The following is a 16,490-nucleotide window of genomic DNA, read 5'->3' as shown; positions in this document are numbered from 1 at the left end:
TTCAAGACTGTACCCTCTCCTGCCTGTCCCATTCCCTAGTTCTTCGTGTTCCTGTGTCTGGCACTGATGATGTAAGTTCATGGTGCTTCGTTACGAATAATATTGAACACGTAAACGCCAAAATTCCATTATTCGACGTTTTTGTACATCAGACTGAACACGAAACGTCTTCTCGCGTCACCCCCACTCCTCTCCGTTAGGCAGACACGTGAACAGAAAGAAATGCCCTCAAATCAGTAGGTTATAGCTCCACGCGTTCTTATCCTCGACTATTGATGGAGGTGAGTTGTTATTCATTCATTAGTAATCGTACTGTTTGTCGCTAATCCGAGCTGCAGGCAGCGTCGTTGAATAAACCACAGATGAATAAATAAATAAATAAATCCAAATTAGTCTGTTCTATAGTTTGTTTCGTTTTATTGATTCGTCTTCCTGATTCCATTACGTTTTCAGGGTTTCAAGCCCAAATGAAGTCGTGTGTTCTCTTATTCAGCTTACAGTTTCCCCGTGCGCCACAGTACAGTAGCTTCTTCTTCTTCTTCTTTTTCCCTTTCTTTTTGGTACAGACTGGACATCAAACAGTGGGTGACGCCCAGAACTCAAACACTGAAGCACGTGTCTGGGCATTGTTTGTGCTTGTGACACTTTGCAAACAACCCCAGGCGCACCGCTGTCCCGCAACGCAGCTGTTAAGCAGACGCCTCCTTCCCCAACTTGTAATCCGCATTTATCATTTTTAGAGAGCCTGTTCGTTCGCACGCACTCGAGAGATCTGATTGATGCTCCACTCAAGACAAGTCCATTTCCTGTCTTCATTAATTCTGTTCAGATTCTGTGAATTTTCACTTCCTCATCTTCAAAACGCGTTTTGGTTCGGATTATGAAGTTAGATCAGGATTGTGGACGTGACTTGGAGAGTGATGTAATTCAGCTCGAGCGATATTTGTATGACAGTCCACTGCTACCAGGTGAATCAAACATATAACACAAAATTTGAAATTCAGTAACTCGAACCTGACTGTTATTGACGTGTACTCAGGGCACGTGGTCTCTCCCTGTGTCGTGGTTATACAGGGTGATCGCAGAGTCGCGTTCAGCGATGGACTTATTAATTATTTTCCTCATGTTTGATGCTACCCCCGTGAAGGGTTTCTCCACTGACGGCAGCGATTCACCAGGCGAAATGTTATCGATTTGTTCAGCTCAGGAGAATCGGGAAACGAATCTCTAAATTCATTCTGGCAAGTTAAGTGAGAACGAGTTGCCAGAGAAAGACAAATGACGGGGTGGCGCTCGACACTTTTATAGCGGTTCTTGCCGGTAACGGGTAAGTGACATCTACGTTCAACTTTATCAGTGGACGTACCGTATATTGGAAAATAGGCTGGTGCATGAATAATCCTTCTTGCTGATGGGGGGGTTACAACCTTCTCCACCACCTATGGCTGGAAGGCGAGACATTGGTGGGAATAATAAGCCTTCTGTGAGAATCACTTGTTCTTCAACGGGAACATGGGCCAGGCACACAGCAACTTCTGTTGGCCTCCAGCCAAGGAACTTGTCGTAAGCGCGGTTCACAGGATGTTTGCTTCTTACGGCAGGCAATACATCGTTAAAGTAACAGTTATGCTCACAGTGATTATTTAAGCACTTCAGTGTCTGATGGGCTATAATTGGTGGTTAGTCGTAAAAAACGGCTTTAGTAAATAGGAATTGCTTGATACGTCTGTGGACTGAGCTTTCCGACTGTCGTTTCCAGTGCCTTGCCTCTACGAAGATTTAGTGTTTCCTTCCAATTATCTTTATGGGCAAGCATTATAAGAATGTTGAACTGTGTTATTATTCGTATTCTCGTGGATCCGTGGATATATATTCTATACGATGTCAGAATTAAAATAAGGACAATATAATAAAGTTATGGCACGACTTCGTCATTAGCAAGGTTCTTGCTGACATCAAACATGGTTAAAGGCGAGAAAGTTTGTGACCTGTGTCTCAGAGATTAATAGTTTCTACGCTGGGGGCAGGAAAGGGAGTCGCCTTGAGGGACCTCTGAAATCGACTCGACGTATCACAACTTTACAGCCACTGTGTGGGTGGGTATGTCTGCAGACTTCGTCTTATGGACCTCTCTGTAACTTATTGTCGCAAAAGAAAATACGGACCGAAAACAAAAATAATAAAAGTAGAGGAAGGAATAAAATAAGGGTTAAAAAGTCCCAAGAGAGCGTACAGGAGAAAGAATTCAGCATGGTTTCCGGATCCGTATACCCAGTTCTAAAACGCTCGTTCCACTGAGTTGCGTTGTTGTATTTTATTTTTTGGGGGCATTATATACGGTACCAAATCGATAGTAAGAATGGTATAAACTCAGCAATATTTTAATGATTTTGTTTCTGCTTCGTAGTATTTGTGTGTGACTGTCGTACTCAAGTAAGCCGGTCGCATGCGACGTTATTTAACAAGACACTAAAATCCCAGAAGTGTTCTTCACGCTACATTACGTGGTTCGTTCTTGTACTAATGTGATCCGGTTTACTGTTGCTTTGTAGGGAATTTTTGAATTAATATTATTTTATTTATTTAGTGTTCTGTCTGAGGACAGGTCCATATGAACAGGATCCTTCCATCCTTTTCTCGGACTGGGACCTGTTCATATACGTTCTTGGCAGATGATCCAGAAGTGGTTTGCCATTGCCTTCTTCTGTGTGTGAATGGAGTAATTGTTGGGATGGCACGGAGGAAAACTCCGTGTTGCCTAGACCACGGCCTTGCCCAACACAAGTTATAAATTCGGGCACCACCGGGAATCGAACCCGATACCCCATGATTACAAGGCCAGCGTTCAAACCGCTGGACCACCGTGGCGGTGAATTAATATTATACAAGGTTTTTGTTTCGTCTTTGACAATCCTTGGACTAATGTGAGCCGACATAATTTTTTATAAAATAGTGGCTTTAGGCGATGATATTATATCGGATCGTAAGATTGCGCCTGAGAAAATGTGCATACTTATTCCACTTACGTTTCAGTGCGGATTCTTGGCTGCCTTGGAAGAACGTGTCGTTCTCATGACAACGACACGCAATTTGAAGGTTTCGTTAAGTGGTCGGGGGGTCAACACGTGACTTATTCCATCGTCTATCACAAAGTCTATCGGAATCATGTGACGTAAAGTGCATCTGTCGGGACATGTGTCCAGAAATAGGTCAACTCAGAGAAAGGGTGTGTTGCGGAGTTAAAGGGGACATTCTCATTAGTAAGAACTATAATTCTAGTTGAATGATTCAGGGTCTTTCTTTAAAATTCGACTAACCACAAAGTTTCTTGCGTTTGGACCAGGAAGGTCCATATCGTGCTCGTATTTGACGTAATAAGCTTGAATAGATACGCAAAACTACGCAAGCCACTTGTCGAATCAGTGGTAAAACACGTTTCTGAGCTGTGGACAAGATGCCAGAGAGAGAGACAAGAATTTTAAAATTCTTGGCTGAATATACACGTTTAGATTAAACGATAAATTCTTTCACGAAGCAGAGTCCTGCTTCAGAAGCTGATAGTCGCTCAAGTACTCAGCTACCGGTGGCCCTATCCAGAGTCAGTTGAATCCACTCCAGCAGTCTGTGAGTGTGGTCAGTGGTTCTGAAACCGCTTCAGATTATGCATTTGGCGGGACATACTTTGACCAGCTGAGCAACCGTCTGTTTTCGAGTAAGGACTTACCTACTGTAGCGGTAGAATGGTTAGTAATCTTGTTTCGTATATTAGAGGTCCCGGGTTCGGACCTTGTCCCGGAGACCCGCTATCCTGATTGAGGTTATCCGTTGTTTCATCTCATGTCGATGTGGTGGTTTAAATTAGGCCATATCCGCTTCCTTCCTCATCCTTTCCAATTCATCGCTATGTAGTCTCAGCTACTGACAGCGTCGTTAAATAAACCACAAACAAAATAAATGCAAGCAAAGAGATTGCTTCATGGAGTTAGTTTTTTTAGGTCGCTGATTTTTAGGATAACGTACGTCTGACTGCGAGTTTCAAAGGCAGTTTATCAGAGTCACACAGGTAGATGAATTCTGTTCAATATCAGTCAACATCTTTATATATGTGTCACTTGTCTGGGAACACACATTACAGCATCTCAGTAGTGGTCCATAAATATCTCGATGAATAAATTTCCACTTTGTTACCAAGGTCTGTTCTACCCCTCTGTCAGTCTGTTCATACTCCGTTTGCTAGTAAAGTGTATGGAAATCGCATTCTTCGGAATAATCTAGAGTCTAGATTCTAGACGTCACACAGCAGCTAGAAGGCACGTGGTCTGAAGTATATACTATTCGGATCCTGATTTAAAATCCCATTCGTGTATGTGATTTAGACACTTATACGCGTTTGTGTCGTATGTCCTGTGTCCGTGGATACCTTGTGATTGGCTGATCCCCGATCTAAGGAACAGTTTAACTGAAGATATCCGTCTTCTGGGTTATTGCGCTGTGTAGTCTGGTCGATGTTAACCAACGTTTCGGAGGTCATACTGCCTCCATTATCAGGGCGATGAATATAAAGATTTCTGTCTTCTGGGTTGTTGCGCTGTGTAGTCTGGTCGATGTTAACCAACGTTTCGGAGGTCATACTGCCTCCATTATCAGGGCGATGAATATAAAGATTTCTGTCTTCTGGGTTGTTGCGCTGTGTAGTCTGGTCGATGTTAACCAACGTTTCGGAGGTCATACTGCCTCCATCATCAGGGCGATGAATATAAAGATTTCTGTCTTCTGGGTTGTTGCGCTGTGTAGTCTGGTCGATGTTAACCAACGTTTCGGAGGTCATACTGCCTCCATTATCAGGGCGATGAATATAAAGATTTCTGTCTTCTGGGTTGTTGCGCTGTGTAGTCTGGTCGATGTTAACCAACGTTTCAGAGGTCATACTGCCTCCATCATCAGGGCGATGAATATGAAGATTTCTGTCTTCTGGGTTGTTGCGCTGTGTAGTCTGGTCGATGTTTACCAACGTTTCAGAGGTCATACTGCCTCCGTCATCAGAGTATGAAGATTTCTGTCTTCTGGGTTGTTGCGCTGTGTAGTCTGGTCGATGTTAACCAACGTTTCAGAGGTCATACTGCCTCCGTCATCAGAGTATGAAGATTTCTGTCTTCTGGGTTGTTGCGCTGTGTAGTCTGGTCGATGTTAACCAACGTTTCAGAGGTCATACTGCCTCCGTCATCGCCCTGATGACGGAGGCAGTATGACCTCTGAAACGTTGGTTAACATCGACCAGACTACACAGCGCAACAACCCAGAAGACAGAAATCTTTATATTCATCGCCCTGATAATGGAGGCAGTATGACCTCTGAAACGTTGGTTAACATCGACCAGACTACACAGCGCAACAACCCAGAAGACAGAAATCTTCATATTCATCGCCCTGATGATGGAGGCAGTATGACCTCCGAAACGTTGGTTAACATCGACCAGACTACACAGCGCAACAACCCAGAAGACGGATATCTTCATACTCACCGCTGTGAGAACCTCAAGTCTTAAACAGTTTAACTCTTAGCGGCCCGATGTCCAGCTGGAACTGATAGCACCCGGTTTTGAGAAAAAGACAATTCCAACCAGAAGGGTTAACTTAACTTTCTGACAGCCCCTAGTATGCATTATCTGGAGCTACTAGATTTATCTGCACCGAATTTTGTAAATTCCCAGTCATTGATTGTAGGAAACGTAGAGCAAGACCATAATGCCTCTCTCTTGCTGCCGTGTAATTTTAGCTACGTCATCATATTTTTCTTGCCCTCGCTCTTGCAAATACGAGGGGTAAAGATGAAGAATGGTTTTCGCTGCAAGCTATTCGTTTGTTGAGGAGTGTCTCATTAACGCTGCGCCGGTTAAAAAACGCGCATTTAAACCCTCGATCTCTGTGTCCTACGTTCAAGTTCGCGACTTTTAAGGAGCGGTTAAATAAGGAAGGATTTTAGGTAGCGATAAATCCTCTTTCCACTTCCTTCCTCATCGTCAGCCATAAAGAAATTACAAATTAACTGCCCCAGAGATTTACAGCGCTTCAAAATGTTGGGGGTGGGAGGGGGGGGGTTCAACTTCCGTCTCGTTCTGAACCCAGCCAGACACGGAGCACAGGACTGTCGAGGGACCCGCGTTCTGTCTTGACTTGGGATCGATTACAGGCATATAAACTTGGTCCGCGGTCAAAGATTGGCTCGCGGTGTAGTACCTTGGCTTCCATAACGCCGTATTCTGTTCGAGTCTCTGCTGGTACCTTTCTCTCACTACCCTCTCCGTGTTTTGCAAGTCTTCTCTTTGTTTTAAAGTGTCGAGAGGTGTCACTGCCTTGAAAGGAACGTGGTCTTCCTCCGGTCCATTATATTTTACATCTGCAGTTTGGGTGAAGGTAAGCGGTCAGCCCTACACTCCAGCATCTTTGCCCCCGTGGAAATAGCATACGCGATGCGCAGTAGATGAGATGATGCTGGAAGTTCCATAAAGGCAGTGTGTGTGTGGGGGATAAATCTTTGCACCTGCCGGAAATTGAACTCAGTTATTATTATTGAGTGTTCTGTCTTACGACAGGTCCGTTGCTCTGCCCAAAAAGAGCTCTCCAGTTGTCCCTATTCTCGGCTTCTCGTTTTAATTCCTGGAACGTCATCTTCTTTCCTTGTTTAAGGTCGTCGGTTAGCTGTATCAATCTTCTTCCCAGTCCTCTCTTTCCTTCAACCTGGCCTTCGGTGATATCACTCATTAATCCATTCCTTCTCATAATATGTCCCAGCCAGTTAGCTTTCCTTCGTGCAATCGCCTGCAGAATGTTTCTTTGCTCGTTGACTCTCCTCAATACTTCTTCGTTGGTCACTCGATCCGTCCACCTGATCTTCTGTATTCTTCTCCAACACCACATTTCAAAACTCTCCAGGTATTTCTGTTCCTTCTTCCTGAGTGTCCAAGTCTCTGCTCCATACGTAACACTTCACTAGTCTCTTCTTCATCTCCAAGCCCAACAGCCGACAAAATCTATCACTATTCTGCTCCATCCTTAAGAAATGTGTGTTGTCATTCTTAGACTGTCCCGCGTACAAGAGAATCTTCTCGTGAAGATTAAACTACGTATAATATATGTTCAGGGAAATTGTCAGGTCAGTTTACACTTTATTTTATCGTGTTGACGATTATGAAACGTCCGTTCACCTTTCTTATCATCATCTGTGTTAGATTTAATTCGTCCAATTAGAGGCTGCAGACAAACAAAGAATGATCTTTCCTGTGTAAGACGTACGTATCTACACCTAACCTTTCTGGATTTCTGTTCGCTGGTCACAAGTTTCTAACTTTCTGGGAATTGGTACGTCCGATTCTCATCGGATTCCGTTGTGTAATAAATCCTGAATAAAAATAGAAAGTCTCAGCACTCAGGAACTGAACGTTCATTCTTGGAAATACAATACGTTATTGGAGAAAGGAGCTTTACTGGATGCTGGAGAATCTGTGCGGGAAAAGAGCTTTAGACCTAGACTCGGGCGGCTCTGCTCAGTGGATAATACAGCGTTAAGCGATGTTTAAGAAGACTGCATTGCACCGACATTAAGAAGAAAGTGTATAAAGAAAGATAATAAAGCAAGGAGTAAATTTACATTCTTGATATTTTTGGAAAGAAAAACTGCGAATAATAAAACCACGATGTGCGAAGTTAAGGCCTTATAGAAAGCACAGGGTTATTGGAGCCAGTCACAAGAAACATAATAATAATAATGTATATAATTAATGATTAATAAACGTGAAAATATCGGTGTTCGTGGCTGTAAGTTCTCAGGGTGATAAGACACAAGGAAAGACAATCAATTATAAAAATTTCGAAAAGTACAGTCGAAGTACACTCGATGTAGGATTATAGCTTCTTGATGCGATGGAGGCGGCAAGGACCTCCGAAACGTCGGTTAACTTCTACAAGACTACACGGCGCAACACCCCAGAAGACAGTCAACTTCCTGCGTTACTACCAATTTAAGTATAGTTATAATTCTGGAGCAGGAACACAGTATTTATTTATTTATTTCTGATATTTCTTATTGTGATTTAATTTTTTAATATTATATTCTTTTGATGCTCGACAAGAAGAGCTTAAGGAAATGTAAACTGTTTACTTAAGCCCTTCTTAATGGATACCAGAAGTACAGCGTCAAATGTCACAATTATAAATGAAAATTTAAGCGAAAAATATGTGTAAGGAAACGGTCGTGACCTAATTTAAGTGAATCTCCCGATATGTACCCGTAGAGACTGAGTAAAACCACAAATAACCTCAGATAGGATAGAGCGGCCGTGGACTGATATTTGAACCACGAATCTCCTGAACAGGAAGCAGGGATGCTAATGATCACATTATTTGGTGAATGGGTATAGAATATTTTATTTAGTGTTCTGTCTGACGACAGGTCCATATGAACAGGATCCTTCCATCCTTTTCTCGGACTGGGACCTGTTCATATACGTTCTTGGCAGATGATCCAGAAGTGGTTTGCCATTGCCTTCTTCTGTGTGTGAATGGAGTAATTGTTGGCATGCCACGGAGGAAAACTCCGTGTTGCCTAGACCACGGCCTTGCTCAACACAAGTTATAAATTCGGGCACCGCCGGGAATCGAACCCGAGACCCCAGGATTACAAGGCCAGCGTTCTAACCGCTAGACCACCGTATAGAATAAGGATGATAAAACGGAGGAGGGAGACAGGACAAAGACAAAGCAGGAGGAGAAGAGGAAATATGAGTATAATTTTTAAGTTATTCACATCTAAAACTTTGTGTATGTTCCACGAAAGTGTTACTCCTTTGAGACTAACTTGTTCTTGACGGTTCTGTTTACGGAGAGTAGAAATGTCAGGCTGTGAGGAAAGAGGTAGGTTGCATCAAGGGTTCTGATGGTTCCTTATATCTTGGTTTTGCTGAGCGAAATGTCGTAATCCTTGTATCTTACTGGTAATAAAAACTGGGACTTGCTTAAATATCAGCTGTATATAAGGAGATATGACACACTGAGAAGATAAATATTGGAAGGCTTGGAGCTTCTATACTGTTACCGCGTTTGCTGTTCCTACGGCGTAACCCCCCAGAGGGACCTGACAGTCCCCGAGATGGGAAAAAACGTCACGCTGCAGGCAAGGAAAGTGTAACGAAGTTGAAGAGCTCCCGAGACATAACTTGTCAATTCTATTAGTGTCCTGAGTAAGAAGAAGAAATATTAGTGTTGTCAGTGTGGCCGTACACTCAACCTAAAAATCTTGCGAACGATTACACAGGCTTTGATAAATCCTCAATCATCAATGTCACTGGAGTCTCAAAACTATTTCTGTACAACGAACTTTATTTTCTTATTCTCTTCATTATTTCATTCTGTTTTTGTTTCTTGTTCCCTTTATTGATTTCCGTCTTCTCTGTGCACCTGAGATCCGTCTTAATGTTATCACCAATCTTTTTTTTTCCCCGCTCTCAATTAATCGCTGTATAAGAGGCTTAAGATGGAAGGATCCTGTTCATATGGACCTGTCGTCAGACAGAACACTAAATAATGATAAGATCAGGTGGTCTAGCGGTTAGAACGCTGGCCTTGTAATCCTGGGGGTCTCGGGTTCGATTCCCGGCGGTGCCCGAATTTATAACTAGTGTTGGGCAAGGCCGTGGTCTAGGCAACACGGAGTTTTCCTCCGTGGCATCCCAACAATTACGCCATTCACACACAGAAGAAGGCAATGGCAAACCACTTCTGGATCATCTGCCAAGAACGTATATGAACAGGTCCCAGTCCGAGAAAAGGATGGAAGGATCCTGTTCTTATGGACCTGTCGTCAGACAGAACACTAAATAAATAAATAAGAGGCTTCCCACGAAAATTTTGCTCACATTTCTATTCTCCCCATCTGCGCTTTATGAACTCCCTACATTCATTATTTGTGATACTACTAGAATAGCTGTGTAAACCTCGAAAGTAAGAATGACAAAGCAATCGGGACATGCCATACAATAGGCTACAGTTAAGCTACATTAAATATAACCAACCACAAATGAAGCATCTTGCTATTTATAGCGATCATATTTGCGTCTGAATCGTAAAGAACGCCTATAAACAGACGCTCGCTTTTTGTTTGTAGCGACTGGTTACGGCATTGTTATGACTTACAGCGACGTCGCTACATTAACCCTGTAAAGCACAGTGGTTATTATATGTACCACCTTATTTAAAGTTCGGTAACTGTACATTTTTGCCCGCACAGTGTACCTGTGTGATTTTCCTACGATTCTCAGAATAAACAGAGATTGTTTCCGTAAACCACTTAAATGTTTATAAAGGAGAAACGTTCTGTTTTCTTTGAGGTTGAAATTTAATGATTAAACGTCAGATGAACCTAGGGCTTCATGCGGTAAATATTATACCTATTTTCTATTCTATTTTTTAAATATGTTATTATTTCTTTTTATAAATATGCATATTTACTTTCTTTCGCCTTGATGTATCCAGAGTTTTATTTCGTGTTCCTTCAGTTCTGTCTCTGTTGACTCGCAATTTGCTCACATCTGATACGTTTTAAGACGTTTCCAGCCGCCATGCATGGCCGAATGTCTTCCCGGGTTCTTGCCTCGCGACTCATACACCTGAGCGCGCAAAGCCGTTTATCTGAGCACCGCCACTCTCGAGGGATTTCCCCCGTCTCAGAGTGTTAAGCTCGCAGCGTGAATTGGTCTCCACCTAACAGCCAAGAATCAAATTATATTATTCCATGTTTATTTACTTTGTCTCCAGCATCGCCACTTAGTCTTTACAAAATAAATATTGAACTTACAGAAATTTCATCATTGAAATTTTTGTGTTGACAGTACGAGCTTCATTGGGTTTCGAGGGGTTACAATTTATAAAATTCATCGCCTTGATGATGGAGGCGGAAAGCACCTCTGAAACGTCGGTAAACTTCTACCGGACGACACAGCGCTATAACCCAGAAGACATCCATGTTTTTTTTACATTTCCAATTTTGAAACTCGATGTACTGTGGTCTTTTTACTATCTCTTGTTTTTGTTGGTGATACCAGCATGAAAGACGGTGACCGATTTTGGTGAAATTTCGTATGAACATCACGACATTGAGAAACGTAATAACTGAGTAGTTCTTTACTCCATTTGATCAATAATAGCATGGCGGTAGTACGACGTGTTCTTAGAAGAGTTTAAAGTTCATCTACTCAAGAAATTCTGGGCCCCTTCTGTAAAACGAAGGTCCATTATTTCGTTTACAAATGCCGGGGTTTGGACCTTATTCTGAGGTGCTTTAATCTCTTTCTCTTATTTATGTATTTATTTCATCCTACCGTGTTCTATCTTGTCATTTTATTGTCTTTCTCCTATTTCTGCTCGAGACAGGAACTCGCTAACACCCACATATGAAGAACTGTTTTTACAACATTTTTATTTTACCTTTCCTGTCCTATTCTGTCACTTTCTTTCCCACCATTTACCTCTCTGCTTCGAGCTTATCGCCTTTGTCTCTTTCATCCGACCTCTGTCTGCCACGACATATTTAGAAATGTCTTTCCTCTGTCTCCTTCTAGGATTTCTGATCTCACCCCGACCTCTGTCCTCCACAAGTTCCTCTCTTTTATCGCAATTTATCCCTTCGTCCCAGCACAGAGACCGCTTCCATATCAAAAACACACTCAGATCGAACACGATCAATCAGCTTTCTTTAGAAATTTCAATTTAGATCGACAACGATGAGAAAATCACGCGGTCAACCATGACGCTGAAAGACGGCAGGTGCGACGTTTGTGTTGCTAGTGGCAACTGTTGGACACTTCTAATAATCAGGTGTTTAGTCCTTTTGTATTTAATTTTTTTTTTTATATACAGTGTGTTCTCATTTGCAATGTGATCGAGTGCGGTAGAGAGGACGGCACTGCTAGTGGTTACGCGGCATGTAAGCAGTCCGCTGCACGGTACTCAGCCTCCCCACAAAAAACGAACGCCCTGTATATCTTCGTGATTTCACGCTGAGCCACTGCTTTTTGACTGACAGCTGATTCTCTTTCTGTTACAGGATCATTGGGCGGGTCTCGGGGTAATCTCGTCCCAAAAGATATCTCATCGGCCTCGGCGCTACATCAGGTGGATGTCTCCACGCAGGTTAGTAACCCGATCATTATTTAATGTATCTGTTTCAGGACAGGTTTCTTTGCAGAATGTTCGGACTCACAAGACGCAAAGTGATCCACAAAATCCGTCCTTGGTCCTGCATCTTCCGTAAAAGTGCTAACCCATTAAGTCCTCGTATGGCCTTACCGTGGCGTCACCCCTCAGGCATAACCCGCTTCTATAGCCTCGTTATCTGAAGCTCAACAACCACTCCTTGGAAGCTATTAAGTCACACCACCACACTGTGTTTATCCAGCCCCATTTATTGAGGCGTAGAAGGAAAATTGGTATGGCAGTGACATTTAAAAGTGACTTATGCCATGTGTATAGTCTTCATAAAAAAATTTCTCTGTATTTTCCTACGAGATGAAGTGAGATTATAAAGTAAAGTAAAGTAAAGTTTGTCCCACTTTACGCCATGTAGGCGTTTGGGGTGAGAGGAGGTATAGCTCCTCTCTTCCTTGACCTCGGCACTAGATGGGGGTGAGTGGTCAGCATCACGCCCCGGCCGGCTTTACCCCCGGGAAAGGACCCCGGTACCCATTGTAGAGGAGGCTGGGTGGGCCCCAGAGCCGATCTGGACGCAGAGGCTAGAGGAAAAATCCTCTGCCCCCGTCGGGGATCGAACCCCGGTCGCCCAGCCCGTAGCTAGTCACTATACTGACTGAGCTATCTTACGCATGATTGTTACTAAAGCGATTGGTCTGAAATTAGCCTTCATCTTGGGTGTGGCAAAATATATGCGTAATTATTATTTAATATTGTAGAACAGTCCTTGGCACTAGTGATTTTCATGACGTCTTATTTTTAAAAAAAAATAACCTAAACTAACCTCTGCGCCACTGAGTGTCGTAACGCCACTAAGGGTCGTGCCTTATTGCGTGTTTCTTTAGGAAAGGGAATTGCTTAGGGCGTGGTAGATAGACGTCGAGGCATTCCGTCAAGAAGCACTGATGCATTAATAATGGATGGACCTGTACTCCGTTTCAAGAAACGCGCTCCCCTGAGAGCCGCAGACAAGAGTAGGATAGTGTACGTTGTTACTTAACGCACGTCTCCTTATTCAGTGGGTTTTATAAATTAATTACATATTTAATTAACGTATTTAAATTTCCGTTTATTGATATCAAAAAATCTACCTTTTGTATATTTCACTAGTTTTATTATTTTAATTTGTTTGAATTTACTTAATTATCTGTATTTATTTTATTTTATTCTTTATTAATATATACTTCCTTAATCACTTAATTTATGTATTTATTTAATTTATAAAAAAGTTTCTTTGTTTATTTGTATTATTTAATTTGTTTATTCTTTAGTGTTTTGGTACTGAAGATGGATTTTAAATGTCTTGAATAATTATCATATACAATCTTGTCAACTGCTTTATAGGATCCTCCAGTTGAAACAGTGTCGGTAAATGACGTGGGAATTTAGCTCGTATTGTTTGGTCTTAGGACACACTGTTTCAGAGTAGTCATCGTAAAATATGCAAAGAAATGTTCCCTTTTCACCACAGCCTGTCAAACCGACGTACATGTCTGGCCAATGGTAACTTATTTAAATTTACTATTCTAGCAGGTGGCCCGACAACCACTCATTTCATCTCTCGTAAGTCCATGTATTTTTCTAAGCGTCTTATTTTTGAGCACCCGCAATTTGGGGGTTTCCCCTAGCAGCAAGAGATCACGTTATAAATTTATATAAAATTCGAGCAAAATTATTGTTCTTTAATATATTGTTCTTAATATTTTCGGAAGTTCAAGGGACAGTAACAATACTTGGGGAGATTAATAAACATTTCTTTAATTTATTTTATCCCTAATTTAATCGTGGACCTCACCTGTACCTAATAGTTTTTCTGAGCAGAATCTGTAACGCTGGATTTTTAAATACGACTTTAACGTGGCCAATATCACGTAATTCTGACCACGTGCCTCCCCCTTTTGTACAAAGAGGAACATTTTCACACGTGCGATGGTTAAATGTGACAGGTACGAGTAACATATCTCTCTCTCGGCCACGTGATACTCTGTACTTACAGAGCCACGGGGTTTCGAAATTTTTACAAAGCACTTAACTGCCTCGAAGTCCTGACGTTTATAATTTTTAGACGTTGCATCCCCTTGATTAAGTGGGAGGGGCACTTTGTCTGCTTAACTCTATTGAAGTCTTTCTTTTGGGGATTGGCTTTGTGAGGCGCTAGTGTAGCAGGCAGTAAGACACTTCTGTCAAGTCTGCGTGTCTACTTTTTTCCCCTATATTTCTCAGCGTCTTGGAAACAACAGCTCTGTTAACGTAAGAACTAGTCCTATAGTAAACAGCCGGATAGGGGCCTATCGTTTATAATTTGTGTCTGCATTAACAAAATATCATCCATTTTTCTGACGAATATTGTTTATTTTTCGCATTATCTTTCGAGTCTCCCTATGGTACGTATTTTCTTTTTCTCTCTTCATTTTTCTTTATTTCCTTTCTTACTTTCTCTACTAAAATTATCTTCAGATTCTTCGTTTCTTTATTACTTCGTATGTGTAACTAATTCTACTCTTCGTTAATTTCATTCCTCAAGTTTCTTCCTTCATAATTCCTTTCTCCCTGATATCTTTGTCATGTCTATTATATTTTATACTGTTTTCCTTACTATTCTTTGGAAGACTGCCTATGGGTTCCCAATGATGGAGGTTAGCTCTGAGCTGAATAGTTCCTCCCTGCTTTTTCATCTGGTTACGATAGACAAAACCCAGTAATACTTACTTACTCACTCACTCCCTTTCTGTCTTGCTCTCTCTCTCTATTCGACTCCTCCATTTTTTTGTCATCTGGTTTATTAATTCTATCGATATCAATAGATCGTGTCTCTAGTCTGCACGCCACTGAACATCGCCCGCCACTGCCGCAGAAATGAGACGCAGATTTGAGGGGCTTGCGGAGTGAATACCAATCTCCTCTCCGCTGGTCTCCATGGCAGCGCGGTTCGCTGCTCTCTTTTTTTCCCGCGATCCATAAATTGCCTCCAGCTACTTTGTTGTTCCACTACGAAATTCGAATTTCAAAAGAATGAAACAGCTGAAGTTGTTATTTTGTTTTCTGTGCTGATCTGATGTAGCTACGTGCCTCGTTAGTTCGTTCCACAACCGTTTGGTGTCTCCATTATTCTGATGAATTCAATGCACCCAACTGAGTGTTATGTGGAGCTGTTTGAGTCATTTATGTGCTAACAGAAATTGAGAAGATTTCATGTGGACACTCTGTATACCGCAGGCCTGAAGTTCCCAGTAAAGTATTTCATAGGTTCTCGCATGAGTTTGCGAATCAATTTGAACGAGATTAGGTAATTAATTAGCTTCGTGGTTCAGGGTTCCATATTTGCAGACAGAAGGTACTGCACTGCTCAAAAGAATTCGACGAGTCCGCACCACTGGATTTACATCTCGGTATCCGGATAAATCTCTCTGCATGCAGTTTCCTAACCAAATATTAATTTGAATTTGTCATTTACTGTGTAAGCAGCCAATGAAGTAATCGGGCGGTCAGTAAATCAAATATATAATTTATTTCATTAAATATATTTCAGATAGACCAAAAATATATAACTTTTTTATAATTTATCTTGTCTGACTTCGTATATTACCTCCTCTGCTACTCTAACCGCTTGGACGTCCAAATGAAGTGAAGTGAAATCTTCACCTTCACGTAGTGCCACGTCTCAGAAATTTAATTAACATTAATTTACATTTTTCTTCAAATCACTTGCACATATTGAAGTATGGCACACATCATTCTAATTAATGGAATGCAGAGGAAATCAACACGAGGACAAAATAGAAGGAGATTACAATTAATTGGATTTGACAAGATGTTAATCGCTCACTCGATTTTTGTTACACGGAGTGTACATACCGAGAGAGTATTTTAAAATGGTTAGTACCGCATTTACGCACACCGTTCTGTCGCCGTTACATTCGAAAAAGGCACTTGGAAAAAGGTCGTGAAATGAATCAAAAATCATTAAATCGTTTTTCCCCCATCCACTTCTATGTGCCGGTATTTGAAATTTGATTTATACAAACTCAAGCAGAATCCTAAATTACCGGTTGAATTAGACGTAATGTTTTCTTGGTATTAAAAATATATTAAAATTGGCCGTCAATCACAATATAAGATAATTAAAAGATTAAAATATCATTTTACGTTCCGTATCGAGTACTCGATTTACATGTGGAACATTTTACGACATGTTTCGGCTATATATAGCCATCATCAGGTGTTATGTTATAAACTTTTTAACTGAATTAC

The 16,490-nt window shown here is 41.6% G+C and overlaps 1 protein-coding gene across 12 annotated transcripts in view; it reads left to right on the top strand.

Annotated features, from left to right (window-relative positions):
• Nucleotides 1-16,490, top strand: part of LOC110827811 (uncharacterized) — a 151,487-nt gene that overhangs the window by 103,206 nt on the left and 31,791 nt on the right. For all 12 annotated transcript variants that reach the window (XM_087358607.1, XM_087358606.1, XM_087358610.1 and 9 more), the window contains one exon: nucleotides 12,097-12,182. In XM_087358607.1, coding sequence (XP_087214733.1) covers nucleotides 12,097-12,182 — 86 coding nt within the window. The remainder of the gene's footprint in view (nucleotides 1-12,096; nucleotides 12,183-16,490) is intronic.

This window comes from Zootermopsis nevadensis, unplaced genomic scaffold, assembly GCF_977971745.1.
Source record: "Zootermopsis nevadensis isolate Lab colony 2312 unplaced genomic scaffold, Znev_1.0 Znev_ptg000030l, whole genome shotgun sequence".
Taxonomy (NCBI): domain Eukaryota; kingdom Metazoa; phylum Arthropoda; class Insecta; order Blattodea; family Termopsidae; genus Zootermopsis; species Zootermopsis nevadensis.
Note: the sequence above shows the minus strand (reverse complement) of the source record. Positions and strands in the feature narration are given on the sequence as shown.